Source organism: Mustela erminea, chromosome 6 (genome assembly GCF_009829155.1).
Source record: "Mustela erminea isolate mMusErm1 chromosome 6, mMusErm1.Pri, whole genome shotgun sequence".
Lineage (NCBI taxonomy): Eukaryota > Metazoa > Chordata > Mammalia > Carnivora > Mustelidae > Mustela > Mustela erminea.
The window spans coordinates 84,770,425-84,789,879 of record NC_045619.1 but is presented as its reverse complement, the minus strand read 5'-3'; the positions used below and the strand labels follow the sequence as shown (position 1 = coordinate 84,789,879).

Here is a 19,455-nt window from a genome sequence, read left to right as displayed (position 1 = left end):
CTATAATCATACTTCCTTTCTTATACAAACTTTTATTTTTCCTAAACCTCATAACTGCGTCAATCTTTGCTTGATTTTTCATATAAAATTTTCCAAATGCTCCCACCTCTCTGCCAAAAGTCCATTAGTGGTATTAATTACATTTTTGTTCTTGTTTCTTTGGATTTCCCTTCTCAATAGCTGAAATTCAATATCTCACAAACACTCAGCAAGGACAGAAAACAGAAATACTACTTCAAGGTAAATCAGTTACTTCTTGTTTAAAATGGTCTCATTTGAGTAAATATTTAGTCTAAATCAAGATTTAAACTCTTTCTCCTTCTCCTCTTATCTTCTCTAAAGTGATCTAAGTTCCTAGAGGGGCTTAGGTATTGTTCTTGAATGGAAGAACGGAATCTGATCCCTATATTCTCTTCCAACCTTGATGGTCTCTGATGAGTTGTTCACCTCACTTGTCTTCTGACTTGTACTGGTATCTAAGTTCCTGCCTTGGTTTCTAGTCAGAGTCCTTACTCTAATTCAAAGTCTTTTTCAGTTTGCCGGCCTTCTCAGAAATTCTGCATTTCACTAGGTACTTGGGTGCTCTCTGCTCTCTTTTGCCATCATGGTGGCGTGTAGGGAAAATTTTTGTGTGGTTGCTTTTAGTCCCAGATGCCTAGGCATGCCCCCTTATAGTCAAGGCTACTCAACTACTCAGGCACTATGTCAGATGTTGGGCTTCTTTAAGAATCTTACAGTCCTCCAACCTATACCAGAGAAAGTGAAACACAAGATTTCTCTACTTAGACTATCTCCTCAACTGGCTGATCTACCCTAATCTCAACTGCCAGGACCAAGGCCTAGTGAAGTAAAGTAAGAAAATCTTAAGATATGAGAATCTGGATCTGGTTTTAGGAACCCACAAGCAGCTAAACCTTTAACCATTCTGCTTTAGATTTACTACTTCCTGTCTGTTGATTGAATCCTTACTTCTTTTTGTAGAGATAATGATTTTGTTCATCACCACATATTCTTCACAATTCTATGGATCCTGGCATGAACTTTGTTTTTTTAAAAGATTTTATTTATTTATTTGACAGAGAGGGAGATCACAAGTAGGCAGAGAGACAGGCAGAGGGGGCAGGAGAAGCAGGTTCCCCGCTGAGCAGAGAGCCCAACGCGGGGCTCAATCCCAGGGACTCTGAGATCATGACCTGAGCCAAAGGCAGAGGCTCAACCCACTGAGCCACCCAGGCGCCCCACTCCCCTCCAACCCCCGGCATGAACTTTATTTTTTTTTTTTAAAGATTTTATTTATTTGACAGACAGAGATCACAAGTAGGCAGAGAGGCAGGCAGAGAGACAGGGGGAAGCAGGCTCCCCGCTGAGCAGAGAACCCGATGCGGGCCTCGATCCCAGGACCCTGGGATCATGACCTGAGCCAAAAGCAGAGGCTTTAACCCACTGAGCCACCCAGGTGCCCCAGCATGAACTTTAAACATGACTCCTTGGAAACCACAAAGCCTTGAAAAAAGAAAAAAAAGTTCCTTCAAAAAAAGGCCTTGCTTTCAAAATATTCATTAAAGAAATCATGATACATCTATAACAAAAGAATACTCTTGATGACAGAAAAACTCTTTAAAGGTCTGATAAACAAGAGAAGCCATTTTAGATTTTTTTCTAAGTCAGCATGACTGTACATAAACTTCTTTCAAACCAAAAGCCTGATTTATGACCTGCCACGGATGCATTGTACATCTGCTTTGTGAACAACTAGCCTAAAGAAAAACCATCTTGTCCTTGAGATATCCATCAATGCTCCTACTCCCTGCATTCTTTTATGATAAAACTTGTGATTCCTGCCTATATGCTTATCTATAATCCTTTCAGCTTTCATGAGATGTAAAAAGTATATAACCCTGTAAAAATTATTCATTCTCAGAGCACCTTCCCTGTGAAGATCATGTTTCCTGGGCAGCTGTCCTAACTTGGACTCAAATAACGCTTTCTTTTTTTTTTTTTTTAAGATTTTATTAATTTATTTGACAGACAGAGATCACAAGTAGGCAGAGAGAGAGGGGGAAGCAGGCTCCCTGCTGCAAACAGAGAGCCCGATGTGGGACTCGATCCCAAGACCCTGAGATCATGACCTGAGCTGAAGGCAGAGGCTTAACCCACTGAGCAACCCAGGTGCCCCTCAAATAACACTTTCTTTCTTATGTTATGAGATCATAAAAGGCTTGTTCATCTTTCATCAACATTTTGTAGATGGAATATAAAAATAAAAATAATGAAGATACTCTTTAGGAGTTGTTGATATGGAAAAATAAGTGAGAAAAGTGAAAAAATCAAGGTGTAAAATAGCAGGCACCATAATTTGATACACTTTTGTACATAAGAAAGGGGTGAAATAAGAATAGATTAATCAATCAATATTTGTTTATATTGTCACAAAGAAACATTGAACAAATTCACAACAAACTAATACAAATGCTTATCTGTAGGGCTAGTGGAGAGGAATGGCATGAATGAGCACAGAAGTGTGTTTAGGCAAGGTTATCCAGAGAAAGAGAACCAACAGGATTATCGATTGATTGATCTACCTATCTATCATCTATCTATCTATCTACCTATCTATCTAGATTATACAGTATTGGCTCACATGATTATTGAGGCTAAGAAGTCCCACTAGGTGCTGTTTACAAATTAGAGACCTAGGGAAGCCAGTCATGTAGTTCAATGGCTGGAGAGGTAGGTAATGGTTTAGATTCCTATCTGGATCTGAAGCCTGAGAACCAGGAGCACTGAGGACAGAAGACTGATGTCTCAGCTCAGATAGTCAGACAGAAAGTAAATTCAACCTTCCTTTGCCTTTTTGTTCTATTCAGGATCTCAACTTTTTTTGTTTTGTTTTGTTTTGTTTTAAGTAAGTTCTACGTCCAAATGGGGCTTGAACTCACATGCTCTACTGACTGAGTTAGCCAGGAATCCCAGGCCCTCAGTGGTTTGAATAACGTCTGCTCCCCTGGGAGAGGGCCAACTACTTTATCAGTCCACCAAATTCAAATGTTAATCTCTTCTGGAAACACCTTCACAGACATAAACAAAAATAGTATTTAACCAACTATCTGAGCATCCCTTGGCCGAGTCAAGCTAACACATAAAATTAACCATCACAAGGTAGAAACAAAACTTCTCAATGTATACCTGCTTATCTCTTCAATTTTTTTTTTAAGATTTTATTTATTTATTTGATAGACACAGATCACAAGCAGGCAGAGAGGCAGGCAGAGAGAGAGAAGGGAAGCAGGCTCCCCGCTGAGCAGAGAGCCTACCTTGGGGCACGAACCCAGGTCCCTGGGATCATGACCTGAGCAGAAGGCAGAGGCTTTTTTTTTTTTTTTTTCCAGCATAACAGTATTCATTATTTCTGCCCACACCCAGTGTTCCACGCAATCCGTGCACTCTATAATACCCACCACCTGGTACCCCAACCTCCCACCCCCCGCCCCTTCAAAACTCAGAGGAGAACATAGGCAATCCTAGAGGAGAACACAGGCAGTAATCTCTTCAATATCAGCCATAGCAACATCTTTCAAGATATGTCTCCAAAGGCAAAGGAAACAAAAGTGAAGATGAACTTTTGGGACTTCATCAAAATCAAAATCTTCTGCACAGCAAAGGAAACAGTCAAGAAAACGAAGGCAGAGGCTTTAACCCACTGAGCCACCCAGGCACCCCTCTTCAACTTGTTTTTTGTTTGTTTGTTTTTAAAAAGATTTTATTTATTTATTTGACACAGAGAAAGAGAGCACAAGCAGGAGGAGCCCGAGAGGGAGAAGCAGGTTCAGCAGGGAGCCTGATGCAGGGCTCGATCCCAAGACCCCTGGATCACAACCTGAGCCTAACCCTAACCCTAACCTTAACTTAACTGACTGAGCCACCCAGTTGTCCCTCTCTTCAACTTTTGAACGATGAGAATTTTTAATTAGTCACAAAATATGTTTAAGTTTTGCTTTCAAGTCTATTGTTTTTACTACATGTTTTTTAAAATCCATTCAGATATTCAATTGTCTTCTCAGTGACTAACATCTACTTTGTCTTCTACTTTACAGTGTGATCCAGCAGTTTCAGCAAAATATCAATCCTGGTTAAATCCATCTCTCCATCTATTTCATACCTCACCTGAGCAGCTGAACTGACTAGAGAAATACATAACCAGGATGACTGATATTATTTTATATTTACAGCCACAAATGTCTGAAAAACCTACTATGCCTTCAACAATACTTGAAAATTCTACTACATTTCCCTAGTTGATTTACTGTCCCTCTCTCAGAGATGACTATTTTATATTATTCTCTTCAGACCTCCCACACTTCCTCCCCAATCCTCACATTTAGCCAGTGATCCTTCCCCAACACCGTATCTCTGAAAAAAAGAAAAAATTTTAAATACAGAAGAAAAATTCCACAAGATCCCACCACCACATCAGTTGTAAATTCAATCAGCTGCAAATAACAGACACATACATCCCAGAAAAAGGAAAAAAAGGGGGGAAGATCAGTGTGACTTAAACAAATTGTTTTATTTCCTCCCATAATGAGAAGTTCAGAGATAGGCAATCTGGACTTGTGCTACAGCTCCACAATGTTATTAGGGACCAAGACTCTATCTTCCTTCACCCTTAGCAATGGTTTAGGTACACTTTATTGTCATAAGATGGTTGATCTTCAGTTATCATGTCTACATGCTAAGCAAGAAAAAGAGAAAAGACCAAAAACATAAACCAGTTCAGAAGCCCCACAAGACAACTTCCACTAACAACTCACCCGAACTTGGTCACATAGACATCCCTTCTGTAGTTGGAATAGAAGCTTGGTACCCTGCTCCCAACAAAATCAGGGTTCTGTTGTTATTGAGAAACAGGGAGAGGGGCACCTGGGTGGCTCAGTCTGTTAAGCCTCCAACTTTTGATTTCAGCTCCGGTCATAACCTCCTCAGGGTTGTGAGATCGGAGGAGCTCCATGTTGGGCTCTGAACTGGGTGTGCATCCTGCTTACAATTCTCTCTTTCCCTCTCCCTCTGCCACTCCCCACCCCTGTCTCTCTCCCTCTCCAACAAACAAACAGAGAGAGAATAAGGATAAATTACCTGTTTTCCTCTTTCACTAGAAGAAATAAGAAGCACCAGAAGAGAAATTCCAACATTCCTACCACCAAATCTAACGGCCAGCCCAAATCTGTGCTCATCCTCTGGCTTCCTCCTATGTGTCAGTGGCTAAACTATCATACTCCTTTCCAATGTTAATCCTTTGAGTGGCGCACTAAACCCCTTCCCATTTCACTATTCTAAATCTTTGCTCCTGAATTCATTCCCTTTTCCTCACATCATCAATTTTCCCCTCCCTTTTGTTTATTCTCACTTGCAAATAAACATGCGAAAGTATCTCCCATCTTTTAAAAAAAAAAAATATTTCCTTTGGGGGTGCCTAGGTGGCTCAGTCATTAAGGGTCTGCCTTTGGCTCAGATCATGATCCCAGGGTCCAGGGATGGAGTCCTATTGGGTTCCCTGCTCAGTGGGAAGCCTGTTTCTCCCTCTCCCACTCCCTCTGCTTGTGTTCCCTCTCACTCTGTGTCTCTCTCTGTCAAATAAATAAATAAAACCTTAAAAAAAAAAAAAAAAGAGGGGCACCTGAGTGGCTCAATGGGTTAAGCTTCTGCCTTCGGCTCAGGTCATGATCTCAGGGTCCTGGGATTGAGCCCCACCCCCAACCATCCAGCTCTCTGCTCAGCAGGGAACCTGCTTCCCCCTTTCTCTCTCTGCCTGTCTGTATGCCTACTTGTGATCGCTCTCTGTCAAATAAATAAATAAAATCTTTAAAAAAAAAAAAAAGAGTTTGACACAGTTATCACTTTCCTACTTGAAACATTTTTTTCACTTGGTTTCCAGGACACCACACTCCTCATGTTTTTCTTCTTACACCGCTGGCTGCTCCTTCCCGCTTTGACTACAGGATGCACTTCCTAATTTTTAAAAGCTGAAGTGCTCCGGCATTCAATCCTTGGTCTTCTTTTATTTTATTTTTTTGGTCTTCTTTTATTCTATACTTTCTTCCTAGGTGATGTTACCCAGTTTCTATGCTGATGACTCCTAAATTTATCTCCAGTGTGACTTCTTTACACTTTAGCCTACTGCCTCATCATTTCTACTCAGATGACTAATACCCTACATCTCAAACTTAACATGTCCAAAACTGACACCTGATTCCCTCTATTTCCTTAAACCTGTTCCTCCTTCAGTATTCCCCATTTTTGCTCAAGCCAAAAACCTTAGGATCATGCTTGACTCCTCTCTTTGTTTCTCACTCTACATTCCATGCATTAATAAATTCTACCAATGCTACCTTCAAAAATATGTCCATACACTGACCTCCTTTTACCAGCTCCACCACTGGTCCACCCTGGTCCAAGTAATTATCACCTCTTATCTGCATTACTACAATTCCTTTCCAACTCATATTTTTTATTCCACACTTTAAAAAAAAAATAAGATTTTATTTACTTATTTTACAGAGAGAGTGAGGGAGAGAAAGCACAAGCAGGGGGAGCGACATGCAGAAGGAGAGGGAGAAGAAGGCTCCCCACTGAGCAAGGAGCCCGATAAGGGGCTCAATCCCAGGACTCTGGGATCATGACCTGAGCTAAAGGCAGACGCTTAACCAACTGAGCCATCCAGGTGCCCTTTTTTTATTCTACTCTTAACCCCTTATAGTTTATTCTCATAATAGCTAGACAATCCTTTTAAAATCTCAAAGTAGAATATGTCACATCTATGCTCAAAACTATGAAATGGTTTCCCTGATTTTAGAATAAAACAGTCTTCCCAGGACTAATAAGAAAGACACTTACATGATCTAGACATTGATAAACTTCTCTGATCTCATTTCAAAATAACCTTTCCATCACTTCCTCTGCTTTTATCTGACTTTATTAATATTGCTTTAAAAAAGACATACACACTCAACCTCAGGCTTTTGCTCCTGATGTTCCTCTGCTTGAAATTTCTACTCTACCACCTAATCCAGGTCTTTGTTCAAATAGCTACCTCCTCAGAGAGGCATTCTCAGATCACTTTAACTAAAATAGCCTTCCTCTGTAACTTTAATTTCTTTTCCACACTTTATTTTTCTTCATAGCACCCAAAAGCACCTGACATTATATTTCACATCTCTTTTTTTTTTAAGATTTTATTTATTTATTTGACAGACAGAGATCACAAGTAGGCAGAGCAGCAGGCAGAGAGATAGGAGGAAGCAGGCTCCCTGCTGAGCAGAGAGGCTGATGTGGGGCTCGATCCCAGGACCCTGGGATCATGACCTGAGCTGAAGGCAGAGGCTTTAACCTACTGAGCCACCCAGGCGCCCCATATTTCACATCTCTTTGTTATATACTTATTTTCCTTCTCCTTCACTAAAACATAAATTCATGAGAGGAAGGACATATTTTGTTCATTGTTATATCCACCCAACACTTAAAAGGAATATTTGCATTGTAAGCTCTCAATAAATTTGTCCCATAAATAAATAAAAACAGATATTGTGGGGCACCTGGGTGGCTCAGTGGGTTAAGCCTCTGCCTTCTGCTCTGGTCATGATCCTAGGGTCCTGGGGTCGAGTCCCGTATCGGGCTCTCTACTCAGTGGGGAGCCTGCTTTCCTCTCTCTCTTTGCCTGCCTCTCTGCCTACTTGTGATATCTCTGTGTCAAATAAATAAATAAAATCTTTAAAAAAAAAATATTGTTTTCTATATACACACAATGGACACTTTCCAGTCTTTACCCTGCTTAACTTCTCTGCAGCATTTGGCATTGTACCAGTTCTCCTTCAGGGAACTCTCCTTTTCCTTGGACTGTGAAACCCCCAGTACTACCTCTCTGATCATTCCTTCTCAGACTTCTTTTATAGGTTTCTTTTCTCTGCTTTAAATATGACCATTCTTCAGATTCCCTACTAAGGCCAAGTTCTCTAAGACCACCACTCTCCAAGCTCAGTGCATTCCCCATGAGTGGTCTTATCCATCTCCATCATTTACTTATCTTTATGCTGAAGACTCTCAAATCTGTATCCCACTCCTCTCTTCATACCTGCATATATGACTAACTAATGGACTTCTCCAGGTACCTGTACCACAGACACTTAAAGCTCAAGACATGTCAAAGCCGAATTGTTAGCTTCTCCTGTGTCTCTTCTTCAGTTCCCATCCACTTCTTCCTTCAGTATTCTGATATCAGTAAAACAAAACAAAACAAAACAACAAAAAAAACCCACCATTCAATTAGCTATTTAACCCCCCAAACTAAAAATTAACTTCCATTGCTCAGTTTCCTTCAAATCCTGTATCCAATCACCAAGTCTGAAATTTAACAACAAATTAGGCACTTACTGTAATAATAAATTTGGGGGCCCCTGGGTGCCTCTGTCCATTGAGGACCAACTCTTGACTCTTCTTGGTTTCAGCTCAGGTCATGGTCTCAGGGTCATGGGACCCAGCCCTGTGTATGGGAGATGGGACAGACGGGGGGTGGGGGTGGGGGAGGTTCTGTTTGATATTCTTTCCTCCTCCTTCTGCCCCCTCTGCTCATCTCCCCCATGCAGCGTGCACATGCTCTCTAAAATAAATAAAATATATTCATAAATAAATAAAAATCTGGAGGTAGCTGGTTTCAAGGTTGGCTCAGCAGCTTCAGAGTGTCAGAGCACTGAGTTACCATCTCTTTGATTCTCTTTATATTAAGACGCTGAAAATCTTAATTGGCTATAGGCAACACACCTTCACAAAATATTTCCAAAAGCAGAAAGGAAGGGGAAGGAGTGAAACAAAAGGTCCTCAAAGATGCAATCTCTTTTGATCAGGGAGGAAAACTAGAGCCAGGGCACAAGAGTGGAAAAGCACCTGGCTCTGGGGGTCCCAAACACATCAGGTTCAGCCACTCATCACTGACAAAATCCAAAGGCAGAGGAAAGAGTGGTGGTGAAACAAGAAAGGAATTTATTTCAGTGAGGCCAACACCAGGAAAACAGCAGACCAGCATCTCAAAGACTGACTCCAAAGTGTTGAAAATATTTCCAGGTATATATAAGGAAAGTGTGGAACAAAGGTTGGTGGGTACATAGAGGTAGGCAGTGAAGGTTAAATTGATCATTGTCTTATGGTCAGTCATGAGGGGTCTTGCTGGCTCAGGCAGTCCTTATTGCTCAAAAGGGTAGTTTGGGTTCCCATCAGGGGATGCTTTGCCCACAAGGTCTTTTGCCTGAGTTGAGAGATAAGTTAGGGGGGCGCCTGGGTGGCTCAGTGGGTTAAGCTTCTGCCTTCGGCTCAGGTCATGATCTCAGGGTCCTGGGATGAGCCCCACATCGGGCTCTCTACTCAGCAGGGAGCCTGCTTCCCTTCCTCTCTCTCTACCTGCCTCTCTACCTGCTTGTGATCTCCGTCTGTCAAATTAATAAATAAAATCTTTTTTTAAAGAGAGAGAGAGAAGTTTGGTATGGGCCGCCTGGCTGGCTGTGACTCTTGATCTTGGGGTTATAAATTCCAGCCCCACATTGGGTGTAGAGATTACTTAAAAATAAAATCCTAGGGGCACCTGGGTGGCGCAGTGGGTGAAAGTCTCTGTCTTCCGCTCAGGTCATGATCCTAGGCTCCTGGGATCGAGCCCCTTCGGGCTCTCTGCTCAGCGGGCAGCCTGCTTCCCGGCCCCCCTCTCTGCCTGCCTCTCTGTCTACTTGTGATCTCTGTCTGTCAAATAAATAAAATCTTAAAAAATAATAATAATAAAATAAAATCCTAAAAAAAGAGAGAGATAAGTTTGGAAAAAAGAAGTTAATCCCTTAGAAAGTACAGACTGGGATGCCTGGGTGGCTCAGTTGGTTAAGCAACTGCCTTTGGCTTGGGTCGTGATCAGGAATTGCCAGTATGGAGTCCCACATTGGGCTCTCAGTTCTGCAGGGAGTCTGCTTCTCCCTCTGACCTTCTCCCCTCTCATGCGCTCACGTTCTCTCTCTCTTTCTCTTTCTCTCTCTCACTCTCACTCTCAAATAAATAAATAAATAAATAAATCTTTTTTAAAAAAAAAGAAAAAAGGTAAAGGCTGAGGTCAAAATGGAGGTAGTTGAGGGGCACCTGAGTGGCTCAGTGGGTTAAAGCCTCTGCTTTTGGCTCAGGTCATGATCCCAGAGTCCTGAGATTGAGCCCTGGATTGGGCTCTCTGCTCATCGGGGAGCCTGCTTCACCCCTTCTCTCTCTGTTTGCCTCTCTGGCTACTAGTGATCTCTGTCAAATAAATAAATAAAATATATATATTTTTAAATGTAGGTAAAGTCCTCTTTCAAATCCATTTGCAGAAATACCCTAGCCAACTTCCCAGAACTAGGTCCAATTATGAAAGAGACTGAAAAAGCAAGTAAAAATCTGGTAAAGGGAAATAGGGTTCCCTTTGATTTATCCACTGGTTTTGAGTACATAAATATCCTTTAAAGAGAGAGAGAGAGAGAGATTATCTTGGCAAAGAATGGAAGAAGGTGTTTTTTGGAGGGGCAACCAAGATTGGTTTCCACAAAAACAGACATGGAGTTTGCATGTAATTAGGGAGAAATTTTAAACAAGTAAATTAATATACAAAGAAGATAATTTCAGGTTCTACAAATGCTACAAAATAAGGGGATGTGATAAAAAAAAAAAGATGGGCATATTTTGAAAATAAAACTGATAAAATATACTAATGGGTTTGAATGTGACAGTATGAGAAAAAGATGATTCAAATTCACTGATTCCCATTTATAAATGAAGTTGGAGAAAGATATTTAAGGGTCTAAAGTCATACCACTATTAACTGACAAAGTTAAAACTGCATCTAGTACTATCTGAAACCAAAATCCATTTTCTTTCCCCTAGACCATCTACTTGTGGGGGTGGGGGTAGGGGGTAGGGGGAGAGAGAACACAAAACAGTATATGTAAATTTAAAACACTGCAATAAATAAGAATAAAAGGTCGAATATTTGAAAATATTTTATGTTTGGTAATTTAATTGCTACTTTTTTTTTCCTTTCCCTATAGAGCTGGTTAAAGGAACAAAATATGTTGTGAACTATTGTGTTAAAACCATAATATGGAACTATTAAAAATGTTGCTGACTGCGTAGAAGAGTAGCAAATGGCCATGATATTAAGTAGCAAAAATGGGAGTGGCTCAAATAGCAACACAGGGTTTCCCATTACACCAAAGACTTAAAAGAAATAGTTACAGGCCCTGTAACAGTCCAACAAAACAAACACCTAATAATCAGTTAAAATGTTAAGACAGTGGACAATACTGTGTTTATATTCCAGCAATAGATAACTACTATTTAGTTGTTAAATACACACAAAGTATATACATCTTATATATGATATAAACAAATAAACCTATGTAAATTAATATGGGTAAAAAAAGAAAAAAATGTCAGCCTTTCCTCTCAGGTACTAAAGAGGAAACAAAATAAACTTACCATTATTCAGTATTTTTCTGGCATAAAGATACCAGATTAGATTATATTTAAAAGTCCATTTGGATCTAAATTACTCTCTGAAAAGTACGGTGTCATCAGGGACCTAAAAAACCCTCAAATACTTCCTCATTCACAACAGGGGAATTCACAGAAACAAGGCTAGCAAAGCTAATGGTTTTAGGGAGATATCTGGGGACACATACAGGCCCACAGGAGCAAATCTCTGCAGTGAAAGCTCTAAGGTTCTGCGGAGAGCTAGAAGGAGGGAGGTGCCTGCTTCCAAAGGCTTTCATCCAGAGCAGACAGCAAAATGGAGTTAAGCAGGGTGGTTCCCTAACATTCTTTTCCTGATCCAGACAAACTAATTACTTTCTATCTTCTTAAAGAATAAGTGAGACAATATTCAAAAATATTCCTGTTTCCAGTAACCTAGTTTGGAAAATATGTGTAAATTTTTATCTTGAGTTGAAAATCTTTTAACAGAAAATCATCATACCAAGAAAAAAAAAGGAGTACAAAAAATATATTTATTAGAAATAAAAGGAAACTTCCTTGTTTGTATTCCAGGTTCATATGACTGGAAATTTTACATATACAAGAAAGTAAAAATGTGTGTGTGTGTTTGTGTGTATACACATACATATCCTTACAAGCCACACACACATATTAACAATGTAAATCTGTTATTTGTCTGATATGGAGGGTGAAGCCCTCACCAAATCTGAGCATGGTAATAACTGAATATGAACTGTGGACTGTTAGTTTCCCATTTACTTTTTTGTTACATACTATCAGTGGGAGGATATTTTGAATAGTGTAACAACAGGTTTCCTCTAGGACCATTTTAAAGCCACACTTTAACCCTAACTAACCCCTTCATGCATTACCAAGGGTTTACAAAGTTTATGATCTTGGAATAGAGTCTCCTGAAAGGCAGAGATGGGAAGGAGGGTATCAGCTACAATCGGGGCCTCCTAGAAGGAGGCTATAACCAATTGATCTATCATGATGTAACAGAAAGAAATTATTTTATCGAGTTTTTACAAAGCTCTGTATAACACAAGGATTCCCTACTTCCTAATGTCCTTCAGTGTCAATTTCCTCACTACCCAAGTTTCTGTCCTCACTTCTACAATTCAGCTACCAAATCTGAAATGTATCTTTGTATCCCCCTTTTTAAAAACCCCTGGGACTGTCTCATAAAGTTGTTGGTTATGTCTAAAAATGGGGCCTAGTGGGCCCTTTTAACAGCTTTGATGTTCAGTGCTTATGTACTACTCTTTGAATGACTGAAATATTTCTGCTTCCAACCTCTGGCACATTAGTTTAACGAACAAGTCATTACAATAAACCAAATAAAGCTGGTCTGTTTTCTAAACCTTGCATCCTCCACATTATCAGGTAGGTAAAGAATGCACTGCCTTTAAAAGAACCGAGGGCAGATAAAAAGGAAAACTCACTGACAAATTGTGGCAACATGAAAATAATCAGCTGAGCTATCCGGACCAGAATTTTCTGCATCTCATGGTGCTTCACCTTTAAAACAGGACAGACTTCTTAAGTCTTAGGGTTCGTCCAAATTAAGGCAAGCTTCCTTTCCCGTTCCCATTTGGTTGGTTTCTGAACCTGCGACCGCCCCCACGCCCAGGCCCTGGCGGCCATGCGCCGCAGACTGCAGCACCCGAGCTCGCTGTCCGCAGGCGCGGCGGACCCCGCCCGGTAGGGCCGGCGCGGGGAGGGGGCTCTGAGCCAGGAACCCGCCTCTGCGGCGGCCGAGCTGGGCGCCGAGTGGGCGCGCCGGGACGGGGGAGGGGCCCGCGGCCGTGGCACCGCCTGGACCCGCCCGCCCCTCCCCGGACCGCTACTTAAGTGGCTCCAGCACCGCCCCCGACTCAGTGCGTTACTTACCTCGACTCTTAGCTTGTCGGGGACGGTAACCGGGACGCGGTGTCTGCTCCTGTCGCCTGCGCCTGCTAACCCGTAGCCATCATGGTGAGTGGGCCGCTCGGGGCGCCGCCCTTGCTCGGGAAAAGTGAGCCGGACCGTCTCGCGGGGGGCGTTAGTAAGGGATCTCGCTGTGGTTTTGGAAGGCTAGAAAAGCGAGGCGAGAGGCGAGGGTGGGAATGGTGAGAATGGTTGGGGCCCGAAAGGGGGGCCGCCGCGTTTTCTTTTCGGACTCTGGGAGGGCATGGCCGGGCGCCGGCTCCCCACACCGTGGTTGGGGTTCTCAATTACCCCTTACCTTTTGGGCGCGAGACCCGAGACCCTGCAGTCTTTTCCCGCGCGTTCCCATCCCCCTTTCCTTCCCCAGCTTTTGGCGGGCGCGCGCGCGCGCGCGGGCTCTCCACGCCCTCACTTCCTCTCTGCCAGAAGCGCGGAGGCGGGAAGGAGCCCGACACAAAAGCGCAGGCGCGACCGTTACCTTCCCGCCAGGGAGTGGCGGGAGCCCGCCCCTGCAGTCTGCGCGTGCGCGCCGGGGAGCTGCGGGTCTACTGCTGTAGGGCGTGTCTCTGTTAGCCTCAGTTTTTGGGGTTTTTTGTTGTTTTTTAACGAGAGCGATAAGGTGAATGTAAAGAACGACTCCTTGTTGGGTATGTTGCACTACGCCAGAGAATTAGGACAATTAGCTCCCAACAGCTTCAAGAGGCCATCTGTTTTTCCTTGGTCAGAGTTTAGGAATGCGCAGAGGAGCAGGTGGTGGCGGTGAGGGATTTTGAGGGGACAGAAATCGGATCTTGGTCCAGATCTGGGCCGCCGATAATCCCCTGCTGTGCCCTGACAGATGTGAACGTGCTGGGCTTAGCCCAACGCCTGGGGGAGCAGAAGATGGTTGGCCATGGCAGGCACCTCCGCAGACGTGGCTGCTGCGTGTGGCTGCAGTTGCGCGGCCCCGGTGGCTACAGGGGCGCGGACGCGCGCTCACCCTGAATTGCTCATTCATCCTGTGCCGCAAAGCCCCGCCCTTTGTCCCTGCGGCCAGACATTTCCTCTGCACTGTTCTGGCCACGTGCTTCCTGCGATGGTAGCTGCCCGGAAAGCTGGCCGCCTAGTCTAAAATGGAATTATGAGGCCTGAGCACTGAATGAATGGCCTCCCTATCTTCCTCTTCAAAGGAGGAAGCTGTGACTAAGCGCTCTTGGTCTGGAAAGAGGCCTTCCCAATTTAGATAGGGAGAAGAAATTCGTTAAAAGCAATGCAGATCGAAAAGTATAGTGATTCTCTCCTAGAAGAGTAATAAATTTTAGTTCATTTTAGAAGGGGAAGTTTGTGAGATTTATTATATAAATTATTTTGTTCTGCTTTACAGTCTTTACTAGATTAGCTTAGTACTAATTATCTTTTTTTAATCTACTTTTCACAGCGTGAGTGTATCTCCATCCACGTCGGCCAGGCTGGTGTCCAGATCGGCAATGCCTGCTGGGAGCTCTATTGCCTGGAGCATGGCATTCAGCCCGATGGCCAGATGCCAAGTGACAAGACCATCGGGGGAGGAGACGACTCCTTCAACACCTTCTTCAGTGAGACGGGCGCTGGCAAGCATGTGCCCCGGGCCGTGTTTGTAGACCTGGAACCCACAGTCATTGGTGAGTTGGCCTCTGTAACCCGGTGAGCTCCCCCCGGGGGGTCTGGGACAGGAGGTCTGTCTTGGGGCCCCAGGGACCACGTGAGGTTGAGCAGGCTTGTGCAGGTGGTGAGTGATGGGGGGCTGCTGTGTTTGCCTTTTCCAGATGAAGTTCGCACTGGCACCTACCGCCAGCTCTTCCACCCTGAGCAGCTCATCACAGGCAAGGAAGATGCTGCCAACAACTACGCCCGAGGGCACTACACCATTGGCAAAGAGATCATTGACCTTGTCTTGGACCGAATTCGGAAGCTGGTATGTTTATTCTCAAGAAGTAAATAATGATCCTAAGGAAGACACTTGAAATAGGTTCTTTTCATCTCAGACACCGAATTAAAGTGTAATGGAGTGAGGTAAACTATTCCTTTATAGTTTTTCTTTAAAAATCCAGTTAAAGCATGAACTGTTTGGTGTCATGTAGGTAGGAAATGCTTAGTAATTCTACGAAGGTCTCCATGTAAGCGTTTCTTGTCGAAATAAGATCTGTATTCTTGGGCTTGTATGAAAAGTGACAATATATTTACTTGGGATATGTTGAAAAGAGCAGTAATCCTACGTTTTCTCTATTTCTTTTTTCTACCAGGCTGACCAGTGCACAGGTCTTCAGGGCTTCTTGGTTTTCCACAGCTTTGGAGGGGGAACTGGTTCCGGGTTCACCTCCCTGCTGATGGAACGTCTCTCTGTCGATTATGGCAAGAAGTCCAAGCTGGAGTTCTCCATCTACCCAGCCCCTCAGGTTTCCACAGCTGTAGTTGAGCCCTACAACTCCATCCTCACTACCCACACCACCCTGGAGCACTCTGATTGTGCCTTCATGGTAGACAACGAGGCCATCTATGACATCTGTCGTAGAAACCTCGATATCGAACGCCCAACCTACACTAACCTTAACCGCCTTATTAGTCAGATTGTGTCCTCCATCACCGCTTCCCTCAGATTTGATGGAGCCCTGAACGTTGATCTGACTGAATTCCAGACCAACCTGGTGCCCTATCCCCGTATCCACTTCCCTCTGGCCACCTATGCCCCCGTCATCTCTGCTGAGAAAGCCTACCATGAACAGCTTTCTGTAGCAGAGATCACCAACGCGTGCTTTGAGCCAGCCAACCAGATGGTGAAATGTGACCCTCGCCATGGTAAATACATGGCTTGCTGCCTGTTGTACCGTGGCGATGTGGTTCCCAAAGATGTCAATGCCGCCATTGCCACCATCAAGACCAAGCGCAGCATCCAGTTTGTGGACTGGTGCCCCACTGGCTTCAAAGTGGGCATTAATTACCAGCCTCCCACAGTGGTGCCCGGTGGAGACCTGGCCAAAGTCCAGCGAGCTGTGTGCATGCTGAGCAACACCACAGCCATCGCTGAGGCCTGGGCTCGCCTGGACCACAAGTTTGACCTGATGTATGCCAAGCGTGCCTTTGTTCACTGGTATGTGGGGGAGGGCATGGAGGAAGGAGAGTTTTCTGAGGCCCGTGAGGACATGGCTGCCCTTGAGAAGGATTATGAGGAGGTTGGTGTGGATTCTGTTGAAGGAGAGGGTGAAGAAGAAGGAGAGGAATACTAATTACCATTCCTTTCAGCCCTGCAGCATGTCACACTCAGAACTTAAGCTTCAACATTAGCTGACAGGCGTTAAAGCTTTCTGGTTAGATTGTCTTCACTTTTAACTGTGATCATGTCTTTTCCATGTGTACCTGTTGCATTTCTCCATCATGTCTCAAAGTAAAGGCTTTAAGAAAGAAAGTTTGACTTGTGTGCTTTTTCTAAATTGCTTTTCCAATTCGGGATGTCCTACCATTAATCATGTCTGGAAAATAGCTGTAGGGTGGTAATACCAAGAATCCTATTTGCTGTGTAGCCACCTCTGGGGACAAGGGAGCACACTGGACTAGAAAAGCAGGAGAGCTGGATTCCGACACTGATCTGTTAATATCACCTCAACCAGTGTTAGAATCTGAAAGGAGCTTAGAAAAATGTTAGTTCAGAGCTAATCTAGCTTCTTATTGGTCAGATACAGGGAAGTTTTAAATGTCCTACAAACCCATGACTGCTCTTTAAAGGAGTGCTAATCTACCAATGTAACGAAAAGTTTCAAAATGATCCTTCTACGGGAAAACGGATAGAGAGACTTGAGCATGATGAGGTAAAAGCTGTTTACAGCCCTGTCACAAGTTGCGGGATCATAATACCTGCTGATAGCAAAAATTCTACAAGAAAACCAAATAAGCTGTGTGCTTAAAAAACAAGGCTGAGGATGTTTGTAGAAAAGCACTACTTTTACTGGAGGATGAAGTGGCAACACTTCTGTAGGGTAAGAGTTTACAATTTAGAGCCTTTGGCATCATTTACATTCTTTCAAGTATATAGTTTGGCTACATCTAAACTATAGTAGATAGGAAAACAGGATGCAAATAGTGTTACTGCAGAGAAAATGCACAGTGGAACAGAAGTACAGGGACTAAAGTTTTGGAGATGTTGATCCTTGGTTTAAAAAAATACCAAAGTTCTCCCAGTTGTTTCCCCTACAAATTTACAGAAGCATTCTTGGCTCCTGAAACGATCTGATTTGTGAGCATAGCAACACAAATGGAGCCACCACAGGTCCCTGGGGAAGGCAGATGCCAGGACTGGAAAATGCTACGGGGAAATAACTGCATTACTGACCAAATGGGGACTGAAGGATTTGAGTTAGTGCTGATTGCAAAGGTGGTCTTGAGAGATGTCTGAAAACCCTCTGATATATCCCTCTCTTCCTGCAAAACAAGAGGGAAAGGTAGCTACACTAGAGTCCTGGAAACAGCAGCAAAGTAATGCAGAGAAGAACTTTTCAGAAAGATGTCCTGGGTGCCTGAAATCAGGGAAGCACACATTCAGTCTGCAGTGTGCTGTGAGCATTTTCAGAGTTCTGAGGCACAAGGCAGGGACAGGATCAAGAAGCCAGCATTTCAACTGCATCTGATTTTTTTTTTTTTTTTTTTTTTTTTTTTTAAGATTTTACTTGACAGGGGCGCTTGGGTGGCTTAAGGGGTTAAGCCTCTGCCTTCGGCTCAGGTCATGATCTCAGGGACCTGGGATTGAGCCCCACATTGGGCTCTCTGCTCAGCAGGGAGCCTGTTTTCCCCCCTCTCGCTGCCTGCCTCTCTGCCTACTTGTGATCTCTGTCTCTGTCAAATAAATAAATAAAATCTTTAAAAAAAAAAGATTTTACTTGACAGAGGTAGGGCGAGAGCAAACACAAGCAAGGGGAGCAGCAGGCGGAGGGAGAGAGAGAAGCAGTCTCCCCGTTGAACAAGGAGCCTGATCTGGGGCTCCACCTCAGGGCCCTGGGATCACAGCCCAAGCCCAAGGCAGCTGCTTAACCAACTGAGCCATCCAGGTGCCCCCGATGTTTTATTTTGTTTGGGTTTTGTGTGTGTGTTGGGGTGGGGAGGAGGTTGTATTTTTAAGATTAATCTGTAATAAAGCAAAAAAGATGACAGGCTGGTGTAAGGCACTTAGTTGTTTGGAATTTTATTACCTATTATCACAACAAATTGCCCCAAAACTCTGTGGTTTAAGACAATATATATGTATTACTTCATGCAGTTTCTGAGGGTCAGGAATTAAGGAGTGGTTTAGCTGGCTAGTTCTGTCTTGGGATTTCTCATAAGGTTGCAAGTCAAGGTGTTGACTGAGGCTACAGTTCCCTGTGTGCTTCATTGGGACTGGAAGATTCTCTTCCAACGCAGTTCACCCACCTGCCTTGCAAATGAGTGCTGGTTGTTGGCAGGTGGGCTTAGTTCACACGTGGACCTCTCTCCAATAGGGCTACTTGAGTGTCTTCAGAACATGGGGGCAGGCTTCCCCCAGAGTGAGTGATCCAAGAGAAGGTAAGTTGGAAACTGCAATGTTATGACTTAACCTTGTAAGTCACACTGTCTCATTTCTACAGTATCCCATTTGTTACACATGTCAGTCCTGTTTAGTCTGTGAGAAAACTTCACATTGACAGGAGGCAAGAATCAGGGGGAGTTACAGACAAACCCCAAGATTTAATGTTTTTATAGGATAGAACAATAATGGTTATATTAATCTTTTTTCCCAGTACACTTGATATATTTCATTTTTTTAAAAGGGAGGAAACCTGGGTGCCTGGCTGTCTCAGAGGAGCGTGCGACTTGATCTCCTGGTTGTGAGTTTGAGCCCCATGTTGGGTATAGAGATTACTTAAAAATAAAGTCTTAAAAATAAAAGGGTGGAAACCTCTGTAATTTAGAAATATTTTCCATTTTCTATAGTACAAACTCAAATTTCAACCTTTGTGGTTG

At 43.4% G+C, this 19,455-nt stretch overlaps 1 protein-coding gene across 2 annotated transcripts in view; it reads left to right on the top strand.

Moving 5' to 3' along the window:
* Nucleotides 1–16,891, top strand: part of LOC116593723 (tubulin alpha-1B chain) — a 52,466-nt gene extending 35,575 nt beyond the window's left edge. The window contains exons 1-4 of one of the 2 annotated variants that reach the window (XM_032348092.1): nt 13,412–13,518; nt 14,888–15,110; nt 15,255–15,403; nt 15,732–16,891. In XM_032348092.1, the coding sequence (XP_032203983.1) occupies nt 13,516–13,518; nt 14,888–15,110; nt 15,255–15,403; nt 15,732–16,712 (1,356 nt within the window). In that variant the 5' untranslated portion in view covers nt 13,412–13,515 and the 3' untranslated portion in view covers nt 16,713–16,891. Of the gene's footprint in view, nt 1–13,411; nt 13,519–14,887; nt 15,111–15,254; nt 15,404–15,731 lie in introns of those variants that run through there. The other variant, XM_032348093.1, reaches the window with a different exon arrangement.
* The last annotated feature ends 2,564 nt before the right edge of the window (nt 16,892–19,455 follow it).